Source organism: Staurois parvus, unplaced genomic scaffold (assembly GCF_062004578.1).
Source record: "Staurois parvus isolate SC_StPar_1 unplaced genomic scaffold, SC_StPar_1.0 ptg000375l, whole genome shotgun sequence".
Lineage (NCBI taxonomy): Eukaryota > Metazoa > Chordata > Amphibia > Anura > Ranidae > Staurois > Staurois parvus.
In genome coordinates this window covers 574,257-594,664 of record NW_028318171.1, presented here as the reverse complement: position 1 = coordinate 594,664, position 20,408 = coordinate 574,257, and the positions used below count along the sequence as shown (strand labels likewise).

Below are 20,408 nucleotides of genomic sequence, written 5' to 3'. Positions count from 1 at the left end.
TGGCTGGTGTGCACTCTAAAGGGAGTGGTTTTGGAGCGTCATAAATGATGCATTGCACTGTTTTTATAAATTTCATTCATTTTTATGTACTGTGATGGGCTGCAATGTATTGCACTTTGTACGCTGAAATAAATACTGCCTTGCCCTACATTTTTTCAGCATGCATCACGGCAATGTAGTAGTGTGAACTGATGCATAGGACTCCAGGCAGATTACCTATTCTATCTTTTGCAAGGCTGCCCAACTCATATGTTGGGAACAGGCCCTAAGTATAATGGCTCAGCAGTATGGCATGTAAACAGACTTGCGGCTGCATGTCCTGCCCTCTCTGCTTCATGGTGGAAGCATGAATACTTGAGTAATGCATGTATTATGTTTGTACCTAAAGCTGGAGTTAAAAACGTCTTTCATTGGATTATGTCTGCGCGTCCAACTATCCTCTGATGTCTCATGCACCTTATGGAAGGCAAGTCAGTTTACATTTTATTAGATGCTATTATTTCTTCAAGCAGGCTTTGTCATCAGGTTGTTTAGGCTGACTTGTTGTGGCAATTACACTTGCACATAAAATGTGTTCGAGTATTTGCAGCTGTAGAGCTACTCAAAAATGTATGTATTTACAAATCCTTACCTGAGCTTCACTGTAGTTAATGTCCTAAAGGCTGAAGGTATTTTGAGAAAAATGTATGTGGATAAGATCTTAGCTGCATATAGGCACCATCCTCATGAACAATATATTACACAAAATGATTCCCTCTCCCTATACAGGGAGGAGAAGAAATGAAAAACGGGACTTTAAATGTGTCAAAATTAGGGATGCAACAAAACTCGGCGGCAATTTGCCCATAGGAAAATTTTAGCCGATACAGGTACTGATAGGCTGTGTGTACTGCTCATGGAGGGGGCAGAGAATGGCAGGAGAGGAGCAGTGTATATAGTGAGATACAGCTAAATGTCACTGCTGGTTTTTAAATGCAGTAACTGGCTTTTTTTTTCCCTTCACTATAGCTTCGGGAAGGAGCTGTCATTCTCCCCTCCACTAAAGGACACTAATGTCTGGGTAATGTCACTGGGTGACCCCACTCCTTAGTTTCCCTTAGTGGAGAGTAGACTGACAGCTCCTTCTCGGAGCTATAGTGAAGGGAATAAAAAGCCGGTGATTGCATTTAAAAACCGGCAGTGACATAGGTGCAGCCAGTGAGGAGGCCTGAGTGTATACACTTCTCCCTCACTATATAAACTGCTTCTCTCCTGCCCCCTCCTTGCGCACACTGCCTCCCAATCCCCTTCCCTAAAAAGAGGACTTTTCACTCATAAGCTATCACATAGGGGACTATTGGTCCCCTATGTGATGTCAATAAAGTCATAAATTAAAAAAAAATGCAATAAAAATACACATTAAAGTTAAAAAAAAATAAATAAATTTGAGCCTCCCCACCTGCACATATGCAGACATTTCAGTTTCGATTTTCGACCACGTGCATTCTAAGTTTTTGGTATCGGCACCAGAATTCTCATTTCATTGCACCACTAGTCAGAATATATCAACTAAAACACAACTGATAAATCTACAAAGCTTTATTACAAAACAACAATACTTAAAACTATAGTCTATAGAGAAGCATATAATATGTCATTGGACAAATTTGATGAGAATTAATACATGTAATGTAGTAGTATCTCTGTGCTGATCATAAATAAAAATAAGTGTGCAGGATCAACGCGTTTCGCTCACATTGCTTCATCAGGATCCCCGCCATTCACAAACTATACAGATTAAAACTTAATTTTATACATGATATCATTGACATTACAGAAAGGAAAATACAATATATGTCAATTCAAAATTAATGAAAACAGTGGAGAGAAGAGAAAAATATTTTTTGGAAAAAAAGATGAGTGCCTTATCACAGGTGGTGATGGTAACCTTGATCAGGGATCTCACATTTCACAAGCTATCAAAGTTGCAGTACATCCATTAGTAATGAAGTAGAGGCTCCCTCTGCTGTTCACAATCTTGGTGGTGGTTTTGCACTCTCTGGTACCTCACAACAGGTAGGCCCGTCTAACTTGGGGGCCACTCCAAAACATGAGAACATTGCTTTTTTAGATCTAGAACAGACATCTTAGATGGGAGAAACTGTAATGATAGGAGACATAAAAAAATTCCACATTGGATCTATTCGGTCAGAAATCAAGGGGAGAAGATTTCAAAATAATCAATTTATCTCAATATCCTCTATCTAAAGATGAGCAAATGATATTAAGACTTGGTCTGAACTTTTGCCCCAGTAAGGATTTAGACAAATTTGAGGTAGGCAAGGACCTCAACCTTTTTAATCAGAGTTTAAATTTTAAATCTTATAGATAGGCACCCAAAATTATACAAGCCCCACTAGGAGGTTTATTAAAGGAGTGGCGGGACTTTGTGAGGAAAGACTATAAAATGTTGACAATACTTGTGGAATTAGAAAATGGGCCAGTAATGTGCTACTGCATTTTAACAGCACGCATCCTCGTCATCTGGTGAAGGGTGTACCTACAGACCAATATGCCAGAATTCAGAGAATTCGGACCAGGCTGTGTTTGAAATTGAAGCTTCCAAATTGAAAGATAGATTTCTCAAGAAAGGATATAGTAAAAAATCTCTCAAATGAGCCTATCAAAGGGCAAGAAGTAGCCCAAGGGAGTTATTTCTTTTTCAGGGAGAAACACCTGCTCCCTCACAGAAATTAGATTTATCACTACTTTAATGCCCAATCAGAATACATTTTGGATATCTTTAAAAAAAAAGATTGGCATATCTTGACAGACGACAAAATATTGGGGGAACTGGTTGATACAACACCTAAAAATACATTTTGCGGGAATACGTCAATCAGAGATATGATTGTTTCTAGTCATTATGGATTGGATGGAGGTATTGATCCTTCTTTTGATTTTCCTCATGGCACGTTTCCATGTGGGAATTGCAATTTCTGTAAATTTATTGATCAAAAGCCACAATGTATTTTACCAAAAGGAAAAGCTCTCCATATGAGACATTTTGTTGTCAAACTTTTGGGACTGGTTATATGTTGACATGCCCCTGTAATTGTTTTTATGTGCGGAAGACTAAATGTAAATTTTGGAAATGTATACACAGGGCTTGACAAATACCGGGTGCCAGGTCACCATGGTGACTAGAAAATACAGCCTGGTGCCTTGTCAGCCCCAGTGGTGCAGCATAGGGGAGCACAGTTGGGCGCAACATTGTTGGCAGCCTGCAGGTGCCACATGTGTGAGGCCAGGGGGTAGGGAGGAGAGGCGCTGTGAGGGTGGGTTAATGGAGGAGAGCAGCGGGAATGTGAAGAGTGGGTTAGGGGAGATGCGGGGCTATACATTACTAGGAAGGGCCGGTCACAGGAGGAGCAGAGCTGGCATGAAGTGTCCCCTGTGTGGCTCTCCGTGACACCTACTGCTCTGGATAGACTCTCAGCCTCACCTTGGAGCAGAAACCGGCGGTGTGACAGCCAGTGTGGCCGTTTATCAGTGCCCCCATCAGTGCAGCCTCATCAGTGCCCCATCAGTGAATGAATGGGCTCTTGTGCCCGTGCAAATCAAGGCCGCACAGATGTGTACCAGGGCTTAAAGTGACAGTGCTGAAAATTGAAAATTGGCTTTGGCATCAAGGGGGTGAAAGTAACCAGTAGACAAGTGGTTAAAAAAAACTTGCTCCTAATTTCTTTAGCTGTCTCCTAGATTCAAAGCCAATTTGTCAAGCCCTGGTATACGCTACCATGTTAATGACATCAAAGGGGGTGATTTAGTAAGCCCAGTAGCTAGACACTTTGCTCAGCACCACAATTCTAGTCCAAAAGGAATATGGTTCAGAGCTTTTGGAGAGAATTCACCCCCATCCGACAGCATTTTCATGCTAAAAGCTTTTAAGAGACCAGGGCTCAATGAAAAAATAAGCTTTTCCCCTTTTTTATGAAATAAATGTAAATATTCTTATGAGATATAGGCTTTGATATAATGTACTTTTCCCCCTTTTTTGTGGGGTAAATTATATTATAAATTATTGTAAATTAGGTGAGGATTGCTACCCCTAGAGTCCATCTATTTTAGGTCTCTGTTTATCCATTCTTGTCAGTACTAGGTTTATTTATAACATCAATAGTATTCTGGTTAATGTGGCAGGTATGATCTGCTTTGTTTGGGAAATTAAAGATATGTCTGGATTTATCAAATTGGTCAGGATTGTGTTGTGTTTGTATATACTTATGATTCAATTGGTAGACTTTGGAGAGATTTTTTAAATATAAATATTCATTATTCCCTCCTAGATTGTAAGCTCCAAGGAGCAGGGTCCTCCTATCCCTCTTGTATTGAACTGTATTGTTGCTGTATTGTCTCCCATTATATTGTAAAGCGATGAGCAAACTGTTGGCACTATATAAATCCTGTATGATAATAATAATTTATTATTTTTTTTGTCACTCAGTGGAGGGTTGGCTGGCATGTGGCGAGCCATGTCTGCATGGTTATATAGATATGTTATTGTTTTATTTACTTTAGTGTTATTTGGTCTGGCCCCCTTTATTGTTGTTGGACATTTTTTGTATTTTTTGCATGTTTTGTTTCATTGCTGAGATCTTTCCCCTTCTTGGGCACTTTGTGCCTTTCACCATCCTGGAGTTCCGGGCTCTTTCTATACTGTCGGGCGTGATTCCGTGTGCATCATGACGTTACACACACGTTGTGCCGGAAGTGCCATCATCTGCGCAGGTCGTGCCGCTGACATTGATGCACCACATGGTGCATCGTCATGCCAGCGGGGTGTGGGGGACAAGGGGACCCAGCTTGGGGCTCTTTTTATCTCATTATTGGGCAGTATAAAAATAGATTGTTGTACCCTTTGGACCCTGGGAGTTGGCATTTTGTCTGGTGGAGTGAGCCTGGAGAGACCTATATCCTTAGGTATGTCTATACAGAGGGGGCTAGACTGGTATCATATGGAGGTCTATTTATTCATATTTCTGGCTTTTTGGGGTATCGTATATGGGATTTTTTTTCTTTTTCCTTTTTCATATATACTTAAGCCAACCCTCTGGGACCTTTGAGGGTAGGGGGGAAGCAAACAATTTTCTATATGGTTCTATGCACACTAGCTTAAGAAACCGTCAGTGCTCTTGGCAGAAACAAAAAGAAAACTGCTAATTTTGAGCGATTCTTGCATTGTTTAGTGTTTTTTTTTTCTGCCAAAAAAACGCTTGCAAAAGCACGAAACAAAAGTATTTGGTTTTTTTCTGCCTAATGTGCATGGACGCATAGGCATGGACTACAGGCAAAACGCTAAACTCCACTAGGAGCAGCATTTTTTTTGTCTGAGTATAGATCTTGGTTTGTCCCAAGCATGTTTGAGTCAACATACTACTGACTCACTACCTTTGCTGGAAGTCTATTCCAAGTATTAAAGGTTTCAAGTCTCCCCTTTCCCTTCTTTCCTCCAGAATGTACATACAGTGAAGGAAATAAGTATTTGATCCCCTGCTGTTTTTGAATGTTTGCCCATTAACAAAGAAATGATCAGTCTAAAAATCGAATGGTAGGTGTATTGTAACACTGAGAGACAGAACAGCAACAAAAAATTCTAAAGAAATGCATGTCTAACAAATTATGCACTGATTTGCATGTTCATGAGGGAAATAACTATTTGATCCCCTATCAATCAGCAGGATTTCTGCCTAACAGGTGTCTTTCATACAAGTAACAAGCTGAGATTAGAAGCAGTCTCTTAAAGGGAGTGCTGTTAATCTCATTTTGTTACCTGTAAAAAAAACACCTGTCCACAGGAGCAATCAAACTCGCCGAGTTTGGAGGAGGAGGAATGCTGCCTATGACCCCAAGAACACCATCCCAACTGTCAAGCATGGTGGTGGAAACATTCTGCTTTTGGGGTGTTTTTCTGCTAAGGGGACAGGACAACTGCACCGCATCAAATGGGGCAATGTACCATCAAATCTTGGGTGAGAACCTTCTTCCCTCACCAAGGACATTGAAAATGGGTCGTGGATGGGTGTTCCAGCATGACAATGACCCAAACCACATGGCCAAGGCAACAAAGGAGTGGCTTAAGAAGAAGCACATTAAGGTCCTGGAGTGGCCTAGCCAGTCTCCAGACCTTAATCCGATTGAAAATCTGTGGAGGGAACTGAAAGTTCGAGTTGCCAAACGTCAGCCACCAAACCTTAATGACTTGAAGAGGATCTGCCAAGAGAAGTGGGCCAAACCTGGTGGCCAACTACAGGAAATGTCTGACCTCTGTGATTGCCAACAGGGGATTTTTCACCAAGTACTAAGTCATGTTTTGTGAAGGGGATCAAGTACTTATTTCCCTCATGAACATGCAAATCAGTGCATAATTTGTTAGACATGCATTTCTTTTGAATTTGTTGTTGCTATTCTGCCTCTGTGTTACAATACACCTACCCTTAAATTTTTAGACTGATCATTTCTCTGTGAGTGGGCAAACATTCAAAATCAGCAGGGGATCAAATACTTCACTGTATAAAGTTCCTGAAGTATCTCCTGATATGTTTTTATCCCTCAGACCTTTCACCATTTTTTTTTACCCATCTCTGGACTAGTTCTATCTTATCAGTATCTTTTTGTATGCGAGGTCTCCAGGACTAAACACAGTATTCTAAATGAGTAATAAATATGTGAATGAATGAGCTTGTCAAGCCCAGACAAACTACAGCTCTCGGTCTGATAAACCAGACATAACGTAGATTGTAATTTGTAATAAATCTACCAAATGGATGGATCATACAAAATGGGTAAAAAAACTACAAAGTACCAAATAAGAAATAAGGGGTGAAAATTGAGGAAAATAATGATTGGTAAATGACAATACTATGATATGTGCCAACAGTATTAAAAGGTTTGCGTAAGAGAGCCCAGAGTGCTAAACATAGCTAAAACTAGGAGCTGCAGCTGGAAGACCAGAGAAAGTTCTCACTTTCCAACTACTGGAAGAAAACAAAAGAAACAGCACAAGTCCATAGTGTAGCATTAAAAAATAAATCACAATATATTAAAAATTGGAAAGCACTCACAAAAAGTACGCATGTGCAGGGTTTACCATAAAGGTTCACTTGGGAACCAGAAATGTCCAAGGGGGGACCAGAGAACCACCAGCCTTGGCCACTGGCTTGGGATGAAGCTTAATGAAGATGGAGGAAGCTGCTGTCACTGCAGCTGGTATCTAATCTGGGAATGGAATCCTCGACATCTCTGATATATGTGCTGTAGACCTGGGACAAGTTTTAAAGCTGGTCGGCTTTTTCATCAGCCTGTCTATGCTGGGCCCACAGGCCGAACAAGAGAAATCTATTGATTTCCCTATCCACAGTGTGGCTAGAGGAATGTCATCTGCTGGCTATTGTATTGTATTATATTAATTGGCCACAGCCGATTGATTTCGCTGCCTTCCAAACTTAGTGGAGTTTCCGGGATAACCCTGCATACTCTTAAAACTGTTCCCTCCCTCCTCCTAACGCCCATGCTTACTAACCTGTGTAAGAAAGATGTACATACTTACCTATTTTCAGCCTACTCCGGTCCAGTCATGTGTTCTCCCCTATGTCAGCCAGTGGCTGCAGGGAAGAGGAGAGAGTGCTCTGACATTGGTTGGTTAGAACTGCAGTGATGATGTCACCTATAGATGTCAATGCCCATTCACTGGCACTTTCTCCTCTCCCCTGAAATTGTGCTGGCTGACACAGGAGTGCAGAATCACGTGGCCAGAATGGAGTGGTCAGAAAATGAGTAAGTGTATACATTGTTCAGCTTAGTAAGTGTGTGTGTGTTTTAAGATTAGTAAAGTTGACCCTGGAATTTCACTTTAAGAGACATATCACACGTGATTTTTTTTTTTTCTTTTTTTATTTCCCTTTCAGTGCATCAAACAGCATGTAAAAGGGTGTTAAGGTGCATTGCCATGAACTTTGTATTTGATGTCAATGTGCACCATAACGCACATTAGTTCCGTATTGTTATGCATTTTGCTGCAAGTAGAAAATTCCTCAGAAAATTTATAGTACTCTTGTATATTTTTTCCTTATTAATATAATAAGGACTACAGAATTCAATATTTACTTGCAGCCAGCAGGTGATAAATGTGAGGATACAGGGTGATCTAAGCCAGGGCTCGACAAATCCCAGGAGCCAGGTCGCCATGGCGACTAGTAATTGCTTCCTGGCGCCTGGGCTTTTGTCAGCCATCTGCATACGCCTCCCACTTGCCAACCGTGCTATAGCCTAAAGAAGGCTACAGCATGGTTATTCAGTTCTAGGAGGGCATCTATTGACTGATCATCAGTGCCAACAGTTTGAAGCGCTTTAAAATTTGAGGTCAAACAGTACAATTTCAATACAGGAGTCGTCAGAGGGCCCTGCTCATTAGAGCTCACAATCTAAAAGGGGAGGGTCAAGTGATACAAAAGGTAATAACTTTGAGGGATAAGTTGATGGAGAAAATACATGTACAGTTATTACGTGGAAACAGGGTAGGCTTCTCTGTAGAGAAACATTTTCAGGGATTGCCTAAAAAATGCAAAGGTGTCTATGGTACCTTTTTATAGTTTCTCTTTACTAGTTATTATTAGTGAATAATAAATATTTTGAAAAGTGTAAACAAATAATGAAAAATATAAAAAAAAATTTGTTTCTAAATACAAAATATAAAATGGTAAGCCGGTTATAGTTTCCTTTTGCTAGTTATTCATGGTGATGGTGTAGTTTGGAAAAAGTTAGCTACTTAAATTGTACAGTAAAGATGTTATTGATATCAGAGCTAGTAGTGTTTTACCTCCTACGTTTGCTCTGACCTGTTACCTGGGCAGCATCATATTTGGTTAAAAAAGATCCATTGTATAATCATGGTTTTCAATAGCCTCACTTGCTATATATAATATCTCCTTTGTGGCTACCAAGCCTTACTCTCTCTACATAAAATATGTTGTTGCCACCACAGGTTCTGGTTTGTATGGGAGTGCCTGCCCACAGGAGAGTGGAGGAACAGACTGTCAACTGCAGTGGGATCCTGGATTAGGGTAAGCAGTACCTGCATTTGATCATCCCCCTGTAAAATGAGCATTACATGGATATTTATTATATGTAAGCTTGGAGTTCTGGTTTAAAGAGAACCTTGAGTGTGCAGGACAAAGCAACAGCTTTACTTTATGCCCACCCCATCCCTATCATTATATGCTTGTCTTCTTGCACTCCACTGCTCCTTGGTTCAAATGCCTGTTAAAACATCCCTTTTGTAAAGTTTAAGTTGGATTTGCAGCTGGAGCTTACACAAGGCTGACTATCTACTTGCCTCCATGTGACTAGGCTGGACTGATCACCAAACACCAATGCTGTGACATGAGTGAGTCATTTGCTGTGCCATAACCAAAAATTACAAGTATTTCTATGAATAAGCAGGTAGAGCAAAAATGTTTTAAGTAGGTGCTGCTAGGGGATCAAGCTTTAAAGCAGAACTGTTGCTTTGCCTGTTTGAGGAAAGCACAAGTTTTCTTTAAGCAGTTTTCTTGTTGCAGTAAGGATAATATGATGTTGTGCAGACTATGCAAAAAAATCGTTCATTCTATGAAATTATTTAAAAGCTTTTTGAATTTTAGCATCTGATTGTTTTATACTTAACAGCAGCAATGGCGATGACTGAACAAACACCATGTTTTCCAATGAGCAACCACACAAAAGAGCGTGTCACCATGACGAAGATGACGTTGGAAAACTTCTACAGTAACCTCATTGCACAGCATGAGGAGAGAGAACTAAGGTAAGTCTATATCTCTCTTATGGATGGGGTCTCAAACCCAAGCATTCTATACTAACTAAGGCTGTATACTTAGCGCTTAGAGGTGTCTTGAGACTGGCCTTATAAAAAAAAAAACCGGGGAGGGTAGAATAGCACAAAGCAGTAGTTTTGCAGGTCTAGATTTGCTGCTTGTAGTATTATTATTATACAGTATTTATAAAGCGCCAACAGTTCGCTCAGCGCTGTACATTACAAAGGGAGACAGAACATATGACAGTACAATAACAATACAATGCAATACACGAGGGGTTCGGGGGCCCTGCTCCTTGGAGCTTACAATCTAGATGTATTACTGGGTTTTTGGTTTTATAACCTTTTGCTGATTCAGGCTCCGTGTTTCTCAGGAAACCGGGTCTGTGTTTGAAAAATTTACACCATGTGTAAACATGCCAAACTTGGTGGTCTCAAGTTTTACATTGCACCACTGGTTGCACACTTTGCTGGCACTTCCATATAGAGCCCTTATAAGGTACTCGGGTGCTTCCTCTCGCCCTGTTGGCACAAGAACTTGCTACAGGATGGTCTACACCTGGTTTGCTGCACTATCCTTCCAGAACATGCTTACCCTATTTCCTCACCCTACTCTGTGAGTATTTCATAGGGTAATACCCTCATCCGTAGCAATGGTGGAAACCTGGCAAAAGCGAGTCATGACAAAACATCAGGTAAACATTTGCTCTGCTGATGGCCAGTTCAACACTCAAGAGTGACAATGCTTTACTGGCATTGGAGCATGACCTTACTATCACTGGTCTCTGCACCTGTATCTAGATCTTTTTCAAGTTTGCAACAAGAGGCCTACCCGACTTAGGCGGTCTTTTGAAACTGTGTCACAATTTCTTGGAAACTAACAGCTTTAACTCAGCCATCAGCTCTCCAGACCTCTAAAGCATCAGGATCAATCTCTACCAGATTCATTCCACTGTAACAGTGACAGAAAATGAAACAATACTGATATATGCTAGGCATGAAAGTGCTTGGACACAAACTTCTTTATATGAAAGCATGATTTAATGACTTCATTATTTTTCAACTGACTTGCGCATCCACTATGCAGTAAATCTCTTCGTGGCATCTACCAGGACCATCTACCTGATTTTTCTGTCACCTTCAACAGCAAGTCCTGTAGCCAATTGGTTCTTGGTAGAGGTCTTCAGTGAGGCCTTATCAAGCTGTGTAAAGTGTTTACTTTTCCTTTGTGTTGGTGGGCATGTATCGAGCTTGGCTGAACAGTTCAAATTCTAGGCAACTACTTATGTAGCATTGCTGTGAGGAGTCTTTGACACACAGATAACTGCCAGAGTCTAGTCTACAAATCTTTATATTAAATGCAATCAATGTAATTAAACCCGCATTATTTAAAACTTATTAAATTGTTGTATTACATGTTATTCATACTCGCTTGGTGACTATGGTCATTTTCTGTATTCTGCAAAAAACTTTAATTCTGCTTTTCACTATTCCTCCCTCTTGTCCATTCAAACACACCATTTCCAGCGCTCACGTTCCTGCAAAGTGGCAGCAGGTGTTGGGGTTGGGTGCTGCAGCAACAATTGGCTGGAACTGACGGTAATCAGGGCAAGAGAATGTCACCAGCACACCACTAATTTCCAGAATTGGTCCAAAGCTTTTATGCAGTGATCACACAATCTAATGTGCTGGTGACATTCTCTTGCTCCCTCCTGTCAACGTCCCCAATGCAACTGGGGATTTTGCAGAAGAGTGTTGCCAACTAGTGCACATGCTCGGTTTTCAGTGAGTTTCTATACTAAGCATTCTTTCCATGATCACATATGAGCATCCCATGTGACTATAAAGTCACACATGTGGGGATCTACACTCCAGATAAATAACACCTCACTCCGTCCCTCTTTCCCCATGCCCACTAACCAGCATAACACAGTAGGGGTGGGATATTACTCCCTGTTTTCTAAGCACATACACACAATAGACACAGGCTGGAGAAATCTGCCCACACCATGTTATTGTGAAAAATCATAAAGATTTGATTTCAAATATATATATTAATGACAATTTAAAAGAGTTTATTGATTATTTTTACTCTGTATTCCAAAAGCTTTTTTTTTCTTTTTTGACCTTGTGACCAACAGCAGAGGACTGTAAGCCCCTATTGCCACTGTTTCCCTGCAGATAGGCCCAGAAAGAGTTTGGTCATGTGAAAGCTGTGTATGGCTTATTTTAGTGCCATCTTCCATAGAAAGAGAAGGGATAATGTAAATAGTGTGTGTTTTAGTATCACTTTAACACTAAGGATCAGCAAAAAGTAACTTGTCTAAAGTACATTACACTTTACTGGCAGAGAAACAGTAAGTATTCACTAAATACACTGTATTTCCCTTTAATTGTTTTCTACATGGCTAAACAAATGACTTTCTGAAAGGTTATAAAAAGTTTTGTCTATGATTTTCTGCATGTCCATGCACAGAATTCCTTTTGGCAATAGAAGGAACATCTTTTTTATTATCTAGTATGATGCAGTGATCATCACAGCCAGCCATGACCCTCCTATTTTATTGCAGTATCATCATAATTCTTTACTGTCTTTTATAGCGAAGTAAATATTGTTACCAGATAACGTCTCATTTGTCTTGTTCTCTACATAATACTTGTAATGCATTTTATACCATATGCAGTAGTATTGAGCTAGACTGGGTGTAAGACACAGGTATTCCTTGCTGTCTCAGGTCATTTATGTGAGCTCGGAAGAAAAGCTGACCATGCCATATAATAAGCTCTTTCATGGTATAGTGAAATTGAATTGAACACCAGTGTACAGTAACAGCTTATATTAATGTCTCCGATTTCTCTTTTCTGTTTTTAGACAGAAGAGGCTGGAAAAAGTGATGGAGGAGGAGGGCCTTCGGGATGAAGAGGTAAAGAAAATGATATACCTACAGTAATTACTTGAATTAATTATAAATAAACATCTCTGGATCAAATGACAGTATCTCCTTCTCTCCTGTCTGACAAAATCTTGTTACCGTGCTCACTGCTGAACAAGAAGGTCTGCCCATCCGCTCCTTTTTATTGGTTGAAAGAAAAAGTAAAAATTCTTCTAAATCTCTTGTAAAGTAAAATAACTGTGTGAGTACCGTCAGGTGAAGACTGCCAGGGTAAGACCCCAGGCCACATACCATTTCTGGGGCAGTGAATAATATTCATACTGCATTTTAATTTTGCAAAGCAATTTTATTGTGTAAAATTAGGGTAGTGTGCCATTTCTCTTCAGCAGGTATGTTGGCAGCACACTCTGCTGGTGATTCTCATAGACTTCTGCTTTAAGCAGACTGAATTGTAGAGGTCCGTAATCTGTGCCAACTTCCCTCACTAAGCACAAGAAGCAATTAAAGATGATTTCCAGGTTTTCCTCTCCGAAACAACAGATTCTTTATGCATGTGAATGAATCACAACCACACTGTCAGTTTGTGTGTAACTTACCTGCTTTAGCTGTATACAGCAGGTTTTTGTGTCTGTGATGTCACTCCTCCTCATGGCTACAATTCAAAGTGATCTGACTTCCTGCTTCCTTTCTTTGCCAGCCCTGAAACTACATATCCCAGGATCCTTTGAACCTTTGTGATTTCAGGGCGGGCTCTGGGAGTCACTTGTACCAGTTCTAGGAGTTGATGTGTTTGAGTTTTAGGGTTACTGTGGGCGTTTCTGGAACTTCACACAGGTGGTGAAATAATAGAATTCTGTTATCACCACCCACAGTCCATCCCTCTCTGCAGTGAGTAGTTTGCTGTTTAGCAGGGACTCTAGCTTTGCAAACCATGGGCAGCACAGTGGCTAAATGGTTAGCACTTCCGCCTGGCAGTATTAGGGTCGTTGCTTCGAATTCCAACCACGGCACCACCTGCCTGGAGTTTGCATGTTCTCCCTGTGCCTGCGTGGATTTCCTGCGGTTTCCTTCCACACTCCAAAGACATTCTGGTAGGTGAATTGGATCCTGTCTAAATTGTCCCTAATATGTGTATGTATGAATGTGAGTTAGGGACTTTAGATTGTACTCCTCTTGAGGGTTAGGGACTGATGTGAGTATACCATATATATGTAAAGCGCTGCGTAAATTGATGGCACTATATAAGTACCTGAAATAAATAGATAAAATCCTAGACAGGAAATGTGCAATCACAGACATAAAGGGTACACAGACTAAGACTGCTCACATGCTGCCAGCCTCCCCATTCTGGCCTGACAGTGCATGCTGGGATTATGGTCTGGTATGAATGTCAGCAAAGCCCATCCTTATTTTTTAATGTTTCCTGCAGACTAGTCCTTTATATTCATATCAGAACCTAATTTTAGAGGAGAGCCTGTTATTAAGGGGAACCAGATTTTGTTTTATTTTTGGTGTGGGGTTCCCCGTTACATTCACATCAGACTCTGATGCTGGATGATGGTCTGGTATGGATATTAAAGGGAAACACCACACTTTAGTTTTGTGGTGGAGTTTCCCTTTATGACGATACCTGACCAGACCATAATTCTGGATGAGGGTCTGGTATGGATATTAAAGGGGATGGAACACTTTAGTTCTGTGGCAGGGTTACCCTTTATATTCATATTAGACCCTATTCCTGGATGAGGGTCTGATATGAGATTAAAAAGGAACCCCATGCAGCTTTGAATTTTTTGCCGCTGAGTTCCCTTTTTATAATCATAGCAGACCATAATCCTAGATGAGGGTCAGGTATGAACATTAAGAGGGAACCTACTTTTTTGTGTAAACTGCTGAGTTACCCTTAATATTCATATCAGACTGTAATCCTGGAGGAGGGTCTGGCATGGATATTAAAGGGGAGCACCACACTTTACTTTTACAGTAAAGTTACCCTTTAGAATCATAGCAAGTAACAATCCTGGGTGAGGGCTGGGATATTAAAAGGGAACTCCACTTTTAATTTTAGTCATGGAGTTTCCTTTTATAATCATTGCAGACCCTAATCCTGTATGATGGTCTGGTATTGATATTAAAGGGGAAGACCACACTTTTTAGCTTTGTGGCAGAGTTACCCATTATGTTCATATCAAACCGAATACTGATGAGGATCTGGTGTGGATTTTGGGGGAAAACTCCACACTTTAGTCTTGTGGCGGGGTTTCCCTTTATAGTCCTAGCAGACATTAATCCTGGATGAGGGTAAGCTATGGATATAAAAAGGAACACCACACTTTAGTTTTTCATGGAGTTATCCTTTATATTCATATGATACCCTATTCTTGGATGAGCGCCTGTTATTATTTTAAGGGGGGGGCTCTACACGGCTTTTATTTTTTTGCTACGTAGTTCCCTTTTATAATCCTAGCAGACTGTACTTTTGTTGGAGGGTCTGGTATGGATATTAAAGGAGAACCCCAAATTTTACTTTTACGGTGGAGTTATCCTTTATTTTCAAGAAATCCTATTCCTGGATAAGGACTGTTATGATATTAAAGGAGAACCCTACATAGCTTTTAATTGTTGATTTTGCGTTCCCTTTAATAATAATAACACCCAAATTCTGGATGAGGGCCTGGTGTGGATATTGGGGGAAACGCCAAAATTTAGTTTTGCGGCTGTGTTACCCTTTATATTCATAGCAAACCATAATTGTGGATGAGGGTCTGGTATGAATAATAAGGGGGAACCCCAAACTTTATTTTCAGTAAAGATTAGACTGCATTCACACTCAGCGATTTGGAATTGCAGGCAGAATTGTCACAATGCTGCCCTTGTTTCCAAATCGTGTGGCAAAACATGAAATGCGTGTTTGGGTGCCATTCATGCTTAAAGTGCTACTAAACCCACAATGGTAAAATCAGTCTGTATATGCAGTAAAGCATGCTTGTTATACTCACTGTGGAACCTAAGAGGTTAATCCTCTACATTGTGTAAAAAGGCTGTTTGATCCTGACTTCTCTGCACCTCCTCTTGTTCAAATTTCCACGTCTTCTCTCCTGATACGACAGACTGAACCATAGCCATTCTGCACATGCTCAGTTTAGTGTGTATTGCTAGAGAGGTTTTTTTTTTTTTTTTTGGAGAGTGCATGTGATTAACACAGGGCCAATCAGCACTGCCTGTGCAAAGGTCAGAGGTTTTGCATTTTTCTAGAGCAGAAACAAAACTCCTCTTACAAGCTTTAACAGGTGCTCTGCTGAACACTGATAGAAGTCACAAGACTGCTCTAACTGCTGATGAGAAAAGGTATTTTGCAGTTTATATTTGCTAAAATAATTGCATTTCCATGTTGTGTGTACTGTGGGAGACTAGATATAGTGAATGCAGGGTCCTGGGTTTAGTAACACTTTAATGGCACTCCAAATGCGATGCGATCTTACGGTTATTGTCACGCAACAAAAACATACAGGAATCATGGAAAAACGTACACGAAGCTCATAGCCCAAACTGGTGCAGGGGCTTCTTTAGCACGACAGATGCGCATAGGGCAGCCCATTCAAGTGAATGAGCTGTTCTATGTGCGACACATGAATGTTTGTGTGAATCATGATTAAAAAAATGCTAAGGCTGGTTAAAGGGTGGGATGGTTGCCATTTTTTGTGCAGATGGCTAATTTGGATGCAGGGTCGCACTGAAGGCCTTTGCTGTAATTTTATTATAGTTGGGTGTCGTGTGTCTCTGTACCTCTAAGAGGGGATGGACTCATCCAGACGCAGCTGCCCTTAACCTATCAATTGATATATAGGTGAAACTCGAAAAGTTAGAATATCGTGCGAAAGTTCATTTATTTCAGTAATGCAACTTAAAAGGTGAAACTAATATATGAGACTCATTAGGGGCCCAAACCAAGTACTGAGTACATATGCATGCTTATACTTTTCAGAGGTCCGATATTGTTCTATGTATAATCCTTGTTTTATTGATTGCATGTTATATTCTAATTTTCTGAGATTGTGGATTTGGGGTTTTCATGAGCTGTAAGCCATAATCATCACAATTATGACAAATCACGGCTTGAACTATCTTGCTTTGCATGTAATGAGTCTATCTCATATATTAGTTTCACCTTTTAACCACTTGCCTACCAGGCACTTATACCCCCTTATGTACCAGGCCAATTTTCAGCTTTCAGCGCTGCCGCAACTTTGATTGACAATTGCGCGGTCATGCAACATTGTACCCATATGAAATTTTGATCATTTTTTTCTCACAAATAGAGCTTTCTTTTGGTGGTATTTAATCGCCACTGGGCGCTTTAATTTTTGCGCTATAAATACAAAAACTGCAAAAAATTTGAAAAAAAAAAAAAAGTTTCTTTGTTTCTATTAGAAAATTTTTCAAACAGGTAGTTTTTCTCCTTCACTGATGTGCGTTGATGAGGCAGCACTGATGGGCACTGATAGGCAGCACTAAAGGGCACTGATAGGCAGTACTAATGAGGTGGCACGGATAGGCGGCACTGATAGACAGCACTAATGAGGTGTCACGGATAGGCGGCACTAATATGCAGCACTGATAGGCGGCACTGATAGGTGACACTGATGATGGGTACTGATAGACGGCACTGTCTGGCATCACTGCTGGGCACTGACTGGCGGCACTGACTGGCACAACCCCTGAGCACTGACTGGTGGCACTGACTGGCAGCACTGGTGGGTGGGCACAGGTGGGTGGCACTGCTGGGCACAGGTGGGTGGCACTTCTGGGCACAGGTGTGTGACACTGCAGAGTGGCACAGGTGGGTGCACTGCTGGGCACAGGTGGGCGCACTGCTGGGCACAGGTGGGCGGAGCTAGTGGGCGCACTGCTGGGCACAGGTGGGCGGAGCTTGCGGGTGGCACTGCTGGGCACCGATCATCAGTGCCCTGATGATCGGTGCCGATCCCCGCTCTGACAACTGCCGGTTCTCGGCAGTACTTTCCTCACGATCTGACAGCGTGAGGAAAGTGCAGCCGAGAACTGGCACTTGCATTTTCCTCTGATCAGCGTGTCATTGGACACCGCTGATCACGTGGTAAAAGGCCGCTGTGATTGGCCTTTTACCACATCACGTGATCAGCTGTGTCCGTAGGACACAGCGATCATGGAGATCGCCGGGTGCACGCCCCCTGGGGCGCGCAGGAGAGAGCGTTCTGGGAGGACGTCATATGACGTCCACCCAGAACTGGCCGGCCGCAGTGCAGCCGTCATTCGGCTATCTGCGGTCGGCAGGTAGTTAACCACTTGCCCTCCTGAGGATTTACCCCCCTTCCTGACCAGGCCTCTTTTTGCTACTCGGCGCTGCACTAATTCAACTGATAATTGCGTGGTCATGCAATGCTGCACCCAAACAAAATTTACGTCCTTTTTTTCACACAAATGGAGCTTTCTCTCGGTGGTATTTGATCACCTGTCCGCTTTTTATTTTTCACGCAATAAACAAAAAAAGACCAAAAACTTTGAAGAAAAACAATATTTTTTACTTTCAGCTATAAAAAATATATAGTAAACTCAAAATTAGTTATAAATTTAGGCCAAAATGTATTCTGCTACATGTTTTTGGTAAAAAAATCCCAATAAGTGTATATTGATTGCTTTTTGTGAACGTTATAGCGTCTACAAACTATGGTATAGATCAGTGATGGCGAACCTTTTTGAGCCCGAGTGCCCAAACTGCAACCCAAAACCAACTTATTTCTTTCAAAGTGCCAACACTGCAATGAAACCTGAATATCGAGCTTTTGGTTTAGAAAAAACAACTCGTACAGTAGTGCAAACTAATTAACAGTACAGGGATGACCAGAGACTGCGGACACAGTACAGGGATGACCAGAGACTGCGGACACAGTACAGGGATGACCAGAGACTGCGGACACAGTACAGGGATGACCAGAGACTGCGGACACAGTACAGGGATGACCAGAGACTGCGGACACAGTACAGGAGATGACCAGAGACTGCGGACAGTACAGGGATGACCAGAGACTGCGGACACAGTACAGGGATGACCAGAGACTGCGGACACAGTACAGGGATGACCAGAGACTGCGGACACAGTACAGGGATGACCAGAGACTGCGGACACAGTACAGGGATGACCAGAGACTGCGGACACAGTACAGGAGATGACCAGAGACTGCGGACACAGTACAGGGATGACCAGAGACTGCGGACACAGTACAGGAGATGACCAGAGACTGCGGACACAGTACAGGGATGACCAGAGACTGCGGACACAGTACAGGGATGACCAGAGACTGCGGGCACAGTACAGGAGATGACCAGAGACTGCGAACAGTACAGGGATGACCAGAGACTGCGGACAGTACAGGGATGACCAGAGACTGTGGACACAGTACAGGAGATGACCAGAGACTGCGGACACAGTACAGGGATGACCAGTGACTGCGGACAGTACAGGGATGACCAGAGACTGCGGACACAGTACAGGGATGACCAGAGACTGCGGAAAGTACAGGAGATGACCAGAGACTGCGGACAGCACAGGGATGACCAGAGACTGCGGACAGCACAGGGATGACCAGAGACTGCGGACAGCACAGGGATGACCAGAGACTGCGGACAGCACAGGGATGACCAGAGACTGCGGACAGCACAGGGATGACCAGAGACTGCGGACAGCACAGAGATGACTGCTGACCTTTGGGGAGGGAGGGGGAGCGGGTACCTGAATTTGACAGGTACCCGCTCTTCCGCAGAGTTTTTTTTTTATCTTACCTGTTCCTTTATCCAGCCGCGCGCTGTCTTCCCGGCTTCTGTAGTGTGGGCGCTCGTCGGACAGCCGGATGCCCAGTGCGCATGCGCGAGAATCGCTGCGCTTTGTGATTGGTCCGGCGGCTTCTGGGATCTGTCATGTGTCCCAGGTACCGCCTTACCATTCACAAAGAGCACTGCTTCTTGTGCATGCGCACTTGGGACCCGGCTGTCACGCACACTACAGCCGGGAAGACAGCGTGCCGCTGGATTCTCCTGGCGTGCCCACAGATAAGGCTCGGCGTGCCGGCTGTGGCACGCGTGCCACGGGTTCGCCATCACTGGTATAGATACTGCAATTTATGCCATATTTTTGCTATACAGTGCTGCGCTAGTTTAACGGACAATTGCGCGGTCATGCAATACAGTACATAAATGAAATTTATGTCCTTTTTTCACACAAATAGAGCTTTCTTTCTGTGGTATTTGATCGCCTGAGCATTTTTTATTTTTTGCACTATAAAAAAAAGGCTGACAATTTTGAGAAAAAAAAACAATATTTTGTACTTTTTGCTATAAAACATGTCCAGTAAAAAAAATTTAAAAATCAAATTTCGTTATAAATTTCGGCCAAAATGCATTCTGCAACATGTCTTTGCTAAGAAAAAACCCAATACGTGTAAATTAATTGGTTTACGTGAAAGTCATATCGTTTACAAATGGCGGGAAAGATACTCGGATTTTAAATTTTTTTTATACTAATAATGGCGGCGATCAGCGACTTATGGCAGGACTGCGGCGGACATTCTGACACTGGGGGGGAACTGACTTAGGGTCACTGACATCCCCAGTGACACCAATACAGTGATCAG

General features: G+C 42.0%; 1 protein-coding gene and 1 long non-coding RNA gene across 3 annotated transcripts in view; one reads left to right on the top strand and one right to left on the bottom strand.

Annotated features, from left to right (window-relative positions):
- Positions 1 to 20,408, top strand: part of LOC149456119 (serine/threonine-protein kinase 38) — a 62,432-nt gene that overhangs the window by 9,428 nt on the left and 32,596 nt on the right. The window contains exons 2-4 of one of the 2 annotated variants that reach the window (XM_089685412.1): positions 9,023 to 9,101; positions 9,706 to 9,838; positions 12,720 to 12,771. In XM_089685412.1, the coding sequence (XP_089541538.1) occupies positions 9,708 to 9,838; positions 12,720 to 12,771 (183 nt within the window). In that variant the 5' untranslated portion in view covers positions 9,023 to 9,101; positions 9,706 to 9,707. Of the gene's footprint in view, positions 1 to 9,022; positions 9,102 to 9,702; positions 9,839 to 12,719; positions 12,772 to 20,408 lie in introns of both variants that reach the window. The other variant, XM_089685411.1, reaches the window with a different exon arrangement.
- Positions 1,564 to 20,408, bottom strand: part of LOC149456120 (uncharacterized) — a 40,402-nt gene continuing 21,557 nt past the window's right edge. Inside the window, exon 2 of the long non-coding RNA XR_016313957.1 lies at positions 1,564 to 2,140. This is a non-coding gene — a long non-coding RNA (uncharacterized LOC149456120). The remainder of the gene's footprint in view (positions 2,141 to 20,408) is intronic.